This window comes from Mauremys mutica, chromosome 6 (genome assembly GCF_020497125.1).
Source record: "Mauremys mutica isolate MM-2020 ecotype Southern chromosome 6, ASM2049712v1, whole genome shotgun sequence".
Lineage (NCBI taxonomy): Eukaryota > Metazoa > Chordata > Testudines > Geoemydidae > Mauremys > Mauremys mutica.
In genome coordinates, this window is record NC_059077.1 from 62,281,571 (window position 1) to 62,295,010 (window position 13,440).

At 42.4% G+C, this 13,440-nt stretch overlaps 1 protein-coding gene across 1 annotated transcript in view; it reads right to left on the minus strand.

The window, feature by feature from the left end:
- LOC123372975 overlaps positions 1–13,440 on the minus strand; it is a 52,478-nt gene that overhangs the window by 26,956 nt on the left and 12,082 nt on the right. The window contains exons 3-5 of the mRNA XM_045021686.1: positions 9,458–9,625; positions 8,464–8,565; positions 2,521–2,631 (exon numbers count right to left, since the gene is read on the minus strand). Coding sequence (XP_044877621.1) covers positions 2,521–2,631; positions 8,464–8,565; positions 9,458–9,625 — 381 coding nt within the window. The remainder of the gene's footprint in view (positions 1–2,520; positions 2,632–8,463; positions 8,566–9,457; positions 9,626–13,440) is intronic.

Sequence of the window (13,440 nt, forward strand, 5' to 3'; positions counted from 1 at the left end):
GGACGCTCATGGAGGGAGGGAGGGGGGACTGAGGACTCAAGCTATCCCACAGTTCCTGCAGTCTCCGAAAAGCATTTGCATTCTTGGCTGAGCTCCCAATGCCTGTAGGGTCAAACACATTGTCCGGGGTGGTTCAGGGCATAGCTCGTCAATTTACCCCCCCACCCCACCCCCAGAAGGAAAAGGGAAAAAATTGTCTCTTTACTCTTTTAAATGTCACCCTATGTGTACTGAATGCTGCTGGTAGATGCGATGCTGCGGCACTGAACTGTAGCATCCTCGTCCCCCCTTCTTGGTGGCTGATGGTACAATATGACTGATATCCATCGTCATCATCAGCCTTGTGGCAGATGGTGCAGTACAGAAGGACTGGTATCCGTCCTCATCATCAGCCCATGAGTGCTACTACTTCCCAGTAGATGGTACAGAACGGCTGGTAACCGTCTTCATCATAGCAACAGGGGGCTGAGCTCCATCAGCCCCCACCCTTCATGTGTAAAGAAAAGATTCTGTTCTGCCTGGACTATCATAGCCGCGGGATGCTGGGCTCCTCTCCCCCACACTGCTTAATGTCCTGTCTGGACTATCATAGCAGCTGGAGGCTGCCTTCCCCTCATTTTATCTCACTAACAAGTCACTGTTTCTTATTTCTGCATTCTTTATTACTTCATCACACAAATGGGGGGACACTGCAACGGTAGCCCAGGAAGGCTGGGGGAGGAGGGAAGCAACAGGTGGGGTTGTTGCAGGGGCACCCCCTGTGAATGGCATGCAGCTCATCATTTCTGCGGGATCTGACACGGAGCAGCTGTGCTCTCTGGTTCCCTGATACACTGGTTCTCTAGTACACTTGCCCCATACTCTAGGCAAGACTGATTCTATTTTTAGATACCATAAAGGAGGGATTGACTCGGGGAGTCATTCCCATTTTTGTCTTTTGCGCCCCCGGCCGACCTCAGCCAGGGGCACCCATGATAGCAGCAGAGAGTACAGTACAGAAGGACTGGTAACCATCATCTCATTGTTAATTTACAATGGAAGCAGATGGTACAGAACGGCTGATAACCATCTCTGCTATCATGCAAAAGCAAATGAATGCTGCTGTGTAGCGCTGCTGAATCGCCTCTGTCAGCGGCATCTAGTACACATACGGTGACAGTGACAAAAGGCAAAACAGGCTCCATGGTTGCCATGCTATGGCGTCTGCCAGGGCAATCCAGGGGAAAAGGGCGCAAAATGATTGTCTGCCATTGCTTTCCCAGAGGAAGGAGTGACTGACGACATTTACCCAAAACCACCCGCAACAATGATTTTTGCCCCGTCAGGCACTGGGATCTCAACCCAGAATTCCAAGGGACAGGGGAGACTGCGGGAACTATGGGATAGCTACGGAATAGCTACCCACAGTGCAACGCTCCAGAAATCGATGCTAGCCTCGGACCGTGGACGCACACCACCGAATTAATGTGCTTAGTGTGGCCGTGTGCACTCGATTTTATACAATCTGTTTTACTAAACCGGTTTATGTAAAATCAGAATCATCCCGTAGTGTAGACGTACCCCCAGTCTTTTAAATCTTTCCTTGTATAGAAGCTGTTCTGTACCACTAATCATTTTTGTTACCCGTCTTTGTACTTTTCTAATACTAATATATCTTTTTTGAGATGGGGTGATCAGAACTGTACACAGTATTCAAGGTATGGGTGTACCATGGATTTATATAGTGACATTGTGATATTTTCTTATTATCTATCCCTTTCCTAATGGTTCCTAACATTCTGTTAGCTTTTTTAATTGCTGCTGCACATTGAATGGATGTTTTCAGAGAACTATCCACAATCACTTCAAGTTCTCTTTCTTCAGTGCTAACAGCTAATATAGACCCCTTCATTTTGTGTATATAGTAGGGATTATGTTTTCCAATGTGCATTACTTTGCATTTATTAACTCTAAATTTTGTCTGCCATTTTGTTGCTCAGTCACCAGGTTTTGTGACATCCCTTTGACAGCATACTACCTCCTCAGACAGATCCTTAACTTGTGCCATTTATCTTTTATCCCAATATTTTGTTTGTTTAAACAAAATTATCTGTTTTCAAACAAATATTATAGTCTATTCCAGAAAAGTCCAAAATATGTCATAGCAGCAATATTCTGAAGCAAATTTTTAAAGAAAGAAAGAATTCCCAAGGAACGTATTTAAGAGATTTTTAATTTTTTAATTTTTTAATTTTTTAAATTTTTATTTTTAAAAATCAGCTTCCCTTTTCTCTCATTCTTTAACTGTAAAGAATTTGTTTGGTAAACTGAGTAAATGAGAATAATTTTGCCTGTTTGTCCATTTCCCCATATGTATTGGCAAGGCCTAGAAAAACAAGCGACTCTACACTCAATTTAGAGGGTCGACATCTTAAATTGCTAATTAAGTTTTCTATGGTGTCTATTCACCATCATGTCCAATTGCTCTCAGCACTGTACAATTATCCTGTCTCATGGAATTAGTGATGAGGTCAAGCTTACCCTTTCTTGCCAGATTTGCAGCTTGTGAATGTGGCATGCTGGTGACGTCCGTTCCATTGACAGCCAACACAATATCTCCCACCTGAAGCCCTGCTTCCTCAGCCGCACTGTCTAGAAGCAAATAGGAAAAAATGATTTTATTTAGGGAAAGTACCACAATGCATATAATTCTGTTACATTAGAAATATTGTTCGTATTTTGAATTATAAACTTCTCTAATATTTAACAGAAATCTTGTTTCTCTTAAATATGAGGGGACTTGACTCCCCGTACCTGCAGATATATATTGCAATAAGTTCAGCCTTCTCTTCAACACAATTCTTTTGTCATGTGTTCCCTGAGTTCATGAACATATAGAGTCAGATTTTTTTAAGTGGACTATACCTGGTCTGTAAGGTTTTTATTATGCAAAGGACTCTGTGAAGATGCATGGATCTATCTGTGCTGAGTTCCTTGGAGAGCCTAACTTTGTACCCCTAAAGTCCAACGCCTGTCTCTCTGATATGTATGCATGAAAGCTATGTGCATATGCTAATCTGTATTTTTACATATGGAAAATCTTGGGCACAAAACCTTGGGCACACAAATTTTAAGGCCCTTTTGAAAGCGCGCGCACACACACACACACACAATATTTTACAGCATCTCTCCCTTTACAAGACAGAGTATAGGACTGTTTAGTAGACATTCAATAAAAAATAAACCTCAGAGCAAGCCCATGCTTAGCCTAAGATGACGCATCTTCTCACAGAGATTTTTTCCTCCATTTTTTTTTAAATTTTAATTATTGTACCTTGTCCTGTGGTCATGAAACTGTATGAAACACTTCAGAATCAAGAAGCGAAAGGGGGGATTTTTAATTCACTTTCAGATGAAAAATATCATGCTGTGCAAACACTTCCAGTTGAGCAAGCCAAAAATGGTTTTAAAAATATTATCATTTTTAATACAGTAGAACTTCTTTTAGATAAAATCTTCATTGTCCAAAATAGGGTTATATCCCTTGCCACGAAACATTTACATAAACATTCACATTCTTACCTGAAATCCCAACCATCAGAATAAAGATCATCTCCCCTACTAGATTGGAATAAATAAGGTTCTGTGGTACTACACATCTAACAAAGGGCTGAGGCAGGGGTGCTGGAACAACTTTTATAGTGGGGGTGTTGGCCATTGAACCAAACTGTAAACCCTCTGTGTAATAGAAACCACTTCAAGCCAGGCACAGTGGCATCCCCAGCACCCCTAGTTCTAGCACAAATGGGCTGAGTGTACTCAAAGGACAGGCTCCCATTGACTGCAACGGGCATTGGATCAGGCTTCAAAATTGTACTCTCTATGCCAATGGCTAAATCCTGCTTGCCTTATTTCTGTCGTTACCCCATTGTTTGGGGACTACTTATGTGAGGAAGGCTAACAGGATTCTGCCCTAAATATTTTTAAACCCTTTTTCTTTAAGAGAAAAAGCAACTGACACACGGACAGTAAAATTGTGGCTGCTTCAGAACTGTTATGGGATTACTTATTTGTTTATACATTAGTTCCTGAAAACGACACGTACAAAAGGCTCATGCAAATGCCAGCTAGGAATATAGGATAAGTTATATAAGCAGAAAATATGCTCCACTTAGGTACACTAATGCATGATCACTTAAATTCTACCTACTTGTGTCTCAGATTCATTTTTCTTCTTTTCAGCGTGTAATTAAGCATTCCCAAATGTACCATGCAAAAAGGTTCTTCAGAAAAATCACTCCATGCTCTTATTGTTGAAAATATGTATAATTTTAAATTACCCAAGCACCATCATTTAGTAAATGTGAGCCTACAATATATTTCAGAGGCTGTTTATAAGCAGTGGGGAGCAAATTAGGAGGTTAATGGTAAGTAGTAGACACAGCAGTAGCATGAGTCTCTACCAATTTCAGAAAAATAAACTCAGATTATAGATCAGCTGTGTATAAAATGGCAACTCAGCCATTTTGAGTTGTATCAGGTTAGAAGATGCCATACAAGAATTTACCAGTTGAAAGGTGATTTAAGCCCACCCCTCTCCATCAGTCTTCTATTTCAAATGTTAAAAAAAAATCATAAGGGTTTCACATGCTGTTCCTTAATACAATTAGTCACATTTTGAAGAAACAGAAATATAAAGCAATCTGGCCTTAAAGACTAGTCACTTTTTTTTTTGGCAAACAACAAAAGTGTTTAAAAAAACCAACTTAATAGCAGAGATAGATAATTTACAGTAGCTATTTAATTTTTCAATTTCTTTTGCTATACACAGTATTAGTGTTACTTCTCTATGTATTATCTATGATGTATGTATTCTTCAGGCCAAAACTGTCCCCTCATCCTAGCCCCAGATACCTTATATAAACTCTTATTTTGGGTTACATTCACTGATAGAAGAGGCCAGGAGGAATGTTTCTGCAGAGCAGAAGCAGGCGGAGCTATTTAGTACCAGAGAGAAGCAGCATCTCCTCTTATTCTCCCCTTGTTGGGTAAGAGCAGAGGTGACTAACTTTGCATGTGTGGCGACATGAATTCTTTGTTTCCCAGCCTAGTGTCACAGCTGGGTCGTGAGTGGCCAGAGAGACCTAGCCATTAGAGCCAGAGTCTGCAGTCACAAGACAGGAGTCAGGTGGGTCAGGATGCTAGGGGAGCCGGAGCAGGAAGCACAGGGCACATAGCCCAGAACAGGGTGGAGCACAGATGTTTGAACAGCTTCCTGTTCCTTCCTGCTGCTGTCTTAAGTAGGGCCAGCAGACCAATCAGCTGCTCTGGGGCTCCACCAATAGGTCTGCAGGGGCAGAGCCTCATAGTGGGGCTGGGTTCATGGGGCCCAGGTAAGCAAGTACCTGCAGGCTACCAGATGGAGTGTGGGACCATGGCTCCTCTTTTAAATCCTGCAGACCTGAGTCTGAGTCCCACAGATCATGACACCTTGCAACCCTTTATGGCAGCTAGCTGTTCCAAGATATGTCGCCACATTTTCACTACTTCTAGCAATGATAGGCGCAAGTGGTAACTTGACAATTCTGCTAAAATTATCAGTAGTGAAATTATTAGCAATTCTGACATTTAGCTTTGTCATCATTCTGGTTCAGAGTTAACACCCCCTTGATAGAAGTGTAAGCAGCTTACAGTTCTCTCCAAATGACTGTTTCAAAATTACATCAGTGTCATTTTACACCTGATTAATACTGTCAAGGTAATCTTCACAACAATCACAGCTAGTGATTCCATTTTTTAAAAGAATGGAAGCTTAGCTCTGGAGTAAAATTACATGGCAATTTCTGGAAATAGGGCAATTATGGGGCCATTTGAACCACCGTATAATCATATTATATATGGAGTCCTGTGTGTATGTGATTCAAAAGTCAAGTTTTCCTAGGCTTGCAATGTTGTCTAGCATTTGACCACTGACAGGACATATTAATGGTACATATAACATATAGATAAACAAAGCTATGATTTTCTAGGAGGTATACTGAAAAAGTCATATTTATTTACTTGCATACTACGTTAGGAGATCATGGGATAAATTCTAGAAAATATTGCAAAGGAAGTGTAATATAAATTATCCGTTTCTAACATATTACTTTCCCCCCCACTGGATAAGCCTGTCCTTTGTATGGGAAGCTCTTCTACTCTGAAGGTTTTATTTTTAACATTTAATAAGCAGAACATTTACTCTGAGGCAACAGGCTAGAATGACTTTTAGAACTGAGCAGATGCTTCATGCACAAAGCATGACTGATATATAAATCTAACTATTCAGACCTTAAGGCTTTGTCTGGGTTTCTGATTGAAGTCTTAAAGCCGGTAAGTTTTTGACCTTTTCTGCTATGTTCATGGTTCTGTGCATCGGCTTCTCTATACTCCATTTTTTTCTAGCAATCCTGATTTTTTTCTCCAGTGCAGTTTTAGTGTTTGGTAGCACTACACAGATTGACTTGAAATTTACTTTTTAAGGGTTCTGTATGGTCTACAGATTTGCAGCCCTCTGAGGTTCAAACTCTAAAGTCCATATAAACTGGCTGCATGTCGGGCCATCATATTCAGGAGACAAGACAGTTTGGGACATAAGGCCAGGAAAAAAGCCCAGCTGTACAGTTATTCTTGGTTAGGGCTTGTCTACACTTACATTTTATAGTGCTCTAACTTGCTGGTTCAGGGGGGTGAAAAAGCGCTAGTGTGGACAGGCTCTGAGCACTGGGAGCTGTGCTCCCAGCACTCGGCACTTTCCCCTCATGGAGGTGGATTACCAGGAGTGCTGGGAGAGCATGACCACACTCACACTTTAAAGTGCTCCCGTGGCAGCGCTTTGAAGTTTCTAGTGTAGACGTAGGCTGTGGCTACACTTGCAGATGTAGAGTGCCGGGAGTTAAACTAGCCCTTGGAGACAGCAGCAGGGAAAGTGCTGCCGTGTGTTCACACTGTCAGCTGCAAGCGCAGTGGCGTGGCCACATCAGCAGCTCTTGCAACGCCACAGAGAGCAGTGCATTGCGGTAGCTATCCCAGTGTGCAAGTGGCTGCAACGTGCTTTTCAAATGGGTGGTGGAGTGTTACAGGAAGTGTGTTGTGTGTATGTGGGGGGAGAGACAGTGGTGTTTTGGGGGGCACAGAGTGTGTCAGCATGCTGTCTTGTAAGTTCAGACAGCAGCAGGGGGAAGGGGGAAACCCCGACATCAGCCCCCACCCTCCACCTCTCTCTCACACACACACGCACATGCACAAACGCCTGCCTCTGCAGCAGGAGCATTCCACAGTAATGGTTTGCTTTGTGTCCTGGAGCAGATAAGCATGCTGGCTGTCAGAAATGGAGCTTTGAAAGGGGGTATCTACATGCCTGCAGCCGAATTCAAAACAATGACGAGAGTGGTCACTTGACTTCAAGGGATTATGGGATGTTTCCAGAGGCCAATCACAGCGCAGTAATACAACACATCGTCCACACTGACACCTGGGCATTTCAGCCAGGGTGCAGCAAGCTCTATGCTTCTTGTGGACGTGGATTACCAGAGGTGCTCCAGCCGTGTAGTCCAGGCGCGCTAAGTGCCTTGTCAGTATGGACACCTCAGGAGTTAGGGTGCCCGGACTGATTTAATGCGCTCTAATTTGCAAGTGTAGCCAAGCCCATAGTCTCCCTCCATGCTACTGGGGCCACACAAACAGGGGATGGTAATATACCCAGGGCCAGAATAACATTTATCGTGTGGCTCTACCTATATGTGGGAGGAGCAGGAACAGATACTGGATAGTCTTTCTTTTCCCCCCTGAGTTTCTGCTGTTTCATGTGGGAATAAGGACCCTCTTCTGTGCTCTTCTGGTGGCTGGAGGAACTCCTACATTCTTGTGGAGCAAGGAGCTACCCACTGCCAAACTGATGTTTGTGCTACGAGCACAGTGGGCAGGACTTGCACAATTAAAGGAATTTTTTCTCCTGTCCCTTGTTAGGCCTTTTGCGGCTAGACTTCACCATTCCTTGACTTGTTTTTGTGTGCATCTCCTCTTTGGGATTCTTGCCTGAATGGAAGGCAACTGGGGAAGATCTGTCCCGTGCTATAAATTGGGGGAATGTTCTTATCATAATCAGTGCATCTTCTATGTCAGTCCCAAGGGTTTAGTTGCCATTTATGGCAGTCAGACTAGCAGACTTTCAGACCCCATCTTTGGGAAGAGGGTTGATTCAGGCAACTACATACAGCAGAAACTGGCTTTATTTGGCCACTTCTCAAGGGGAAGAATTCCTTCCAAATAAGGAGGATGATAGCATCTGTGCTGTGAGACTTGTGGAGCTCCCAGCTGACTAGATCCCTTAGATAGCTTGCCACAATCAATTCATGGATCTTGTTAGCTTGTTTTACTGAGTACTATGTAAGTCACTTTGGTATATTTTCATAATAGAAATTAACATGTACAGGCACCACTTACTAGTATCCACTTCAGTCACAAGGATGGGCTTTGAGAACTGGATTCGGAATCCCCAGGGGTAATCACCAGTTCCTTTTGCGATCCTCACTGTTCGTTCACGAACTGTAAAGTAAGGAAAAGGATTGACCTCAAAGACTCCCTTTATCTTTGCAAATCAAGCCCAGTTGAACAAATAGACACACACTTTTAAAGCTTGCCATCGAAGTTTTCAGTTTCAGCAAAATATGGGCTGAATTCTTGAACAAGTATAACTCCATCTCTTCCCAGGGCTATCATTCTTTTTTCATGCGGAAAACCTATTTATCTTCTGGAGATGTGTCCCTTCTTCCTCTTCGTGGCCATCTTTTCCCCTCCTTTCTCATCCATAACCCCCAGCCTGACTCTTCACAACCTTGATTCTACGTTGGGAGCTGCCAGCACAGACCCTTAAGCCCATATGGACTGCCTTTAAAGTCAGTGGAATTCAGCATTGATACAGGAACCAGCCACAATGTGAGATCAGGATCTAAACTTCTATTCAAATCCAAACCTGTCTCCCCAATAGCAATTGAAAAGGGATAGCATTAAGTGGAACTTACACATCTCAGAAGGTCTGATTCATTAGGAAATGTCATACTGATGAGTGGATTAAAAATATCCTAGAATGCACTCCTTAGAACTTCAGCTTTTAGTGGCTTGATTCCTTCACCAAGTATTTGTTTAATGGGAACCCATATTAAATTATTTATGATAGCTTCAAAGGTTACTTTACATTCAGGCAAATTGACTCTCTGTGTGTTAAAGGAGGGTAGACACTGAAATAACTATTTTAAATGGTGCGCTTTGGGAGACATTCTAAACATTTATGCCTTATTGGATTCCTCCACTTTCTGCCCTCAGCATCAGTGTTTTGGGCCCTGCCCATAGCTGGAGTTCTCTCAGCATGACCATACAGCCACAGAACACCTAGACACACCGTGAGGACACTTTGTACTTGTAAGGTTAGAATGCTTACCTGCCACTGGCCTAGGCCTTTTGCTGAGACATCTAGGGCTATTATCCGGACTGCTGTCATCCCCTCTGAAAACCCATGAAGCTGAATGAAAGTTCTCTGTGTAGAAACCTCTCTCCTCATTTTCACTACGGAGACTCAGATCCACTGAACGGGCTTCCTCTGAGTTTACTGGGAAGATACAAATGGGAATAATTTAGTTTCACTGCCAAATTAAAAAAATGCCATATGTGTAAAAGGAGTGACAGCAAAGGATGGAGAATACTTGACACTTTATCATGCGAGAATGAGGCTGGAAAAGGAAAAGGATTTTAAAAAATAAAGTTGTGTTCTTTTTTGATTCTTTGTTTATGTATAAAGACATTCTGAAAGGTTTTTAATTTTTCTTGTGTCAGGCAGGATGGGATTAGTTCATAGAAAAGACAAAGTAAGGGACAGGGGACATTGAAATCTGGGGCGGGAGGGGAATATATGAGAAAGAGGGTGAAGCTGACTATGAGTGGAAGGGTGCGGGAGAGGGAATTGGAGCAAACAGCCAATCAACAAAGGAGAAAGAATGTCCAAATGTACTATAACAGGGGTCGGCAACCTTCAGCACATGGCCCATCAGTGGAAATCTCCGGCGGGCCGCAAGACATTTTGTTCACGTTGACCATCCTCAGGCACAGCACCCCACAGCTCCCAGTGGCCGTGGTTTGCTGTTCCCATCCAATGACTGCCTAGGAAGGAGTACTGCAGAAAGTACTGCCTAGCTGCGAAATGACTGCCTAGCTAGGAGTACTGCGGAAAGAGATCTGGGGGTCATAGTGGATCACAAGCTAAATATGAGTCAACAGTGTAACTCTGTTGCAAAAAGAAGCGAACACCATTCTGGGATGTATTAGCAGGAGTGTTGTAAGCAAGACACAAGAAGTAATTCTTCTACTCTACTCCGCACTGGTTAGGCCTCAACTGGAGTATTGTGTCCAGTTCTGGGCACCACATTTCAGGAAAGACGTGGATAAACTGGAGAAAGTCCAGAGAAGAGCAAAAAAAATGATTAAAGGTCTAGAGAACATGACATATGAGGGAAGAATTAAAAAATTGGGTTTGTTTAGTGTGGAAAAGAGAAGACTGAGAGGGGACATGATAACAGTTTTCAAGTACATAAAAGGTTGTTACAAGGAGGAGGGGAAAAATTTGTTCTTCTTAACCTCTGAGGATAGGACAAGAAGCAATGGGCTTAAATTGCAGCAAGGGAGGTTTAGGTTGGACATTATGAAAAACTTCCTAACTGTCAGGGTGGTAAGCACTGGAATAAATTGCCTAGGGAGGATGTGGAATCTCCATCATTGTCTAACCTACTCTTAAAAATCTCCAAACACCTGTCAGAGATGGTCTACATTATACTTAGTCCTGCCTTGAGTGCAGGGGACTGGACTAGATGACCTCTCAAGGTCCCTTCCAGTTCTATGATTCATTTCAACTGTGCTGGCTTACAGAACAGGTCTGAATTTGGCCTATTATGTGCACATCTTTCTCTGCAGTCTTATTGGTTAGGAAACTGAGTACAGTTTCTGGAAATTTGGTATTATGATTCAGTACTGGAGGTGCTTGGAAACTGCAAAACAGCAGGAGTGTGTGGGAAGGAAAAATCAGGAGCTAAAATAAGTGTCATCACTCAAACAATGATTGAAACGTTTGACTGCCTGTTATATTTTTAGTGCTGTTGTAGCCATGTTGGTCCCAGGATATTAGAGAGACAAGGTGGGTGATGTAATATATTTTATTGAACCAACTTCTGTCAGTGGGAAAGACAAGCTTTTGAATTTACACAGACCTTTTGTTCAGGTCTGGGAAATGTACTCAGGGTGTACTCATTTCCGAGACCTGAAGAAGAGGTCTGTGTAAGGGCAAAAGCTTGTCTCTCTCACCATCAGAAGTTAGACTAGTAAAAGATATTTTTTAAAGATATCACTCACCTTGTCTTGCTATTATAATTTTGGCTCTTTTACACAGGTAAATCATTATATTTACTTGAAAAGTCCTATACATATAGGTTTATACTCTGTATATTTACTGACTGTTACACGTTAGTCCAAATTTGAATAAGTTTTGAATTGGACTCAGTGTTACATTTGTACTCGTGCAGGTTTCATAAAAATATAATTAATGACTCTCACACGTAGTATATCCCACTCCAAGTCAATACATTTCTGTGATGACTTCTGCTGATCCTTCTTATTAAAAAACACAGCAGATTTATAAATACATATTGTAAGTGGCGTATTACAGTACACAGTATTTTTTATGTGACTATCTTCTTGTGTCAGATTTTTGTTGCCTTCTCTTAAGTAATACACAACAACATTACTTTGATTGTGGAATGCCAAAAATAACAATACACATTGACCCACAAGCACACACCAACTTACCTTTGTGTTCTCCTCTTGACCACTGATTGCCCATATGTAATCAGTACATTATCTCTGTGAAAATCCTGAGATTCTGAGCCTTTAAAGCATAGTGATCGTTATTTATGTTCCATTGGATAATGTGTTAAAATAGGGAGTTTCTTAGGAACAGATCTGATTATGTGGATGAGTGATTCACTGGTCATTCAGTTACAAAGACAGCACTAATCAGCATATTGTTACATAAGCTGCAACATAAAATCTGTGTTGAAGTCTTATGAACTAGCAAGATATTATTTATGTATATGGCATAGCTGCATATACAGGACTGTGCTTAACTTCTTTAACATGGTAGAATATGAACTATTGATTGTGGTGTATTGAAAACAATGTTAAAATCATAAACTATCACTTTAAATTCTCAGGAGGTTTCCTGGTCCTGCTTGCAGGCTAGGGGACTCTGTAGGGAAGCGTATGAGCCAGGGCTTCAGCAGTCAGTCTGCAAAGAGCTAGTCTAGAGCAAGGTGGTGTGAGTTGTGCCTCTCTGCTTTACAGAATAGATTTGAGTTGTGTGTGTTAGGGGTCTGGATTAAAAAATGAATTCAGTACTTGTGAAAGATGCCAGAATGGGACAGCTCTGAAAACTAGTTTTAGTCACAAAACAGGGAGAACATGGGCAGCAGAGAGCAATCTTTACCAAACTGATACATCAAAATGGGGGAATCTTGAGTAGGGAAGTTAGATTACCTGTGTGTATCTGGCTTGAGAATACTATGTCCAGTATTTATGTCCACACTTCAAAAAGGATGTTGAAAAATTGTAGAAGGTTCAGAGAACAGCCACAAGAATGATTAAAGGATTTGAAAACATATCTTATCGTGAAGGAACTAAGGCCTGGTCTACACTAGGAGTTTATGTCAAATTTAGCAGTTTTAATTCGACTTAACTGTGCACCCGTCCACACCAGGAAGCTAATTAGTTCAACCTAGAGGGCTCTTTAGTTCGAATTCTGTACTCCTCCCCGACGAGGGGAGTAGCGCTAAATTCGACATAGCTATGTCGAATTAGGCTATGTGTGGATGGAAATCGACCTTAGTAGCTCTGGGAGCTATCCCACAGTGCACCACTCTGTTGACGCTCTGGATAGCAGTCCGAGCTTGGATGTTCTGACCAGCCACACAGGAAATGCCCAGGGAAAATTTGACACGCTCCGGCGCCTTGTGGATGTTCTGCAGGACCGCAGGCAGGAGGACAGAGCACCCCTGCACTGTATCTGCAACCGCTCTCCCCCGCCACAAAGTCCCAAACCCCCCTCACCCAAAGTAACAAGAAGGAGGGGTGACAGGGGCCGTGAAAACTGTCACTGCACCCCTGCAGAGTGCACAAATACAAGAAGGCTCTCATTCCCTAAATGTTGAGAAGTCCTTCCCTTCCTGGCTCACCGAAGCCCCAATCCCAGTTTCATCCCCTAACTGTGTAGTTGATTATTAAAAGTAGTTTGCTGTTAATTACTATTTCCGTCAAGTTTTTCTACAGAAGATTGTCTGTGAAGGGGTGGGGAAAGGGGGTTGTTAATTGCATAGGACAGTCACC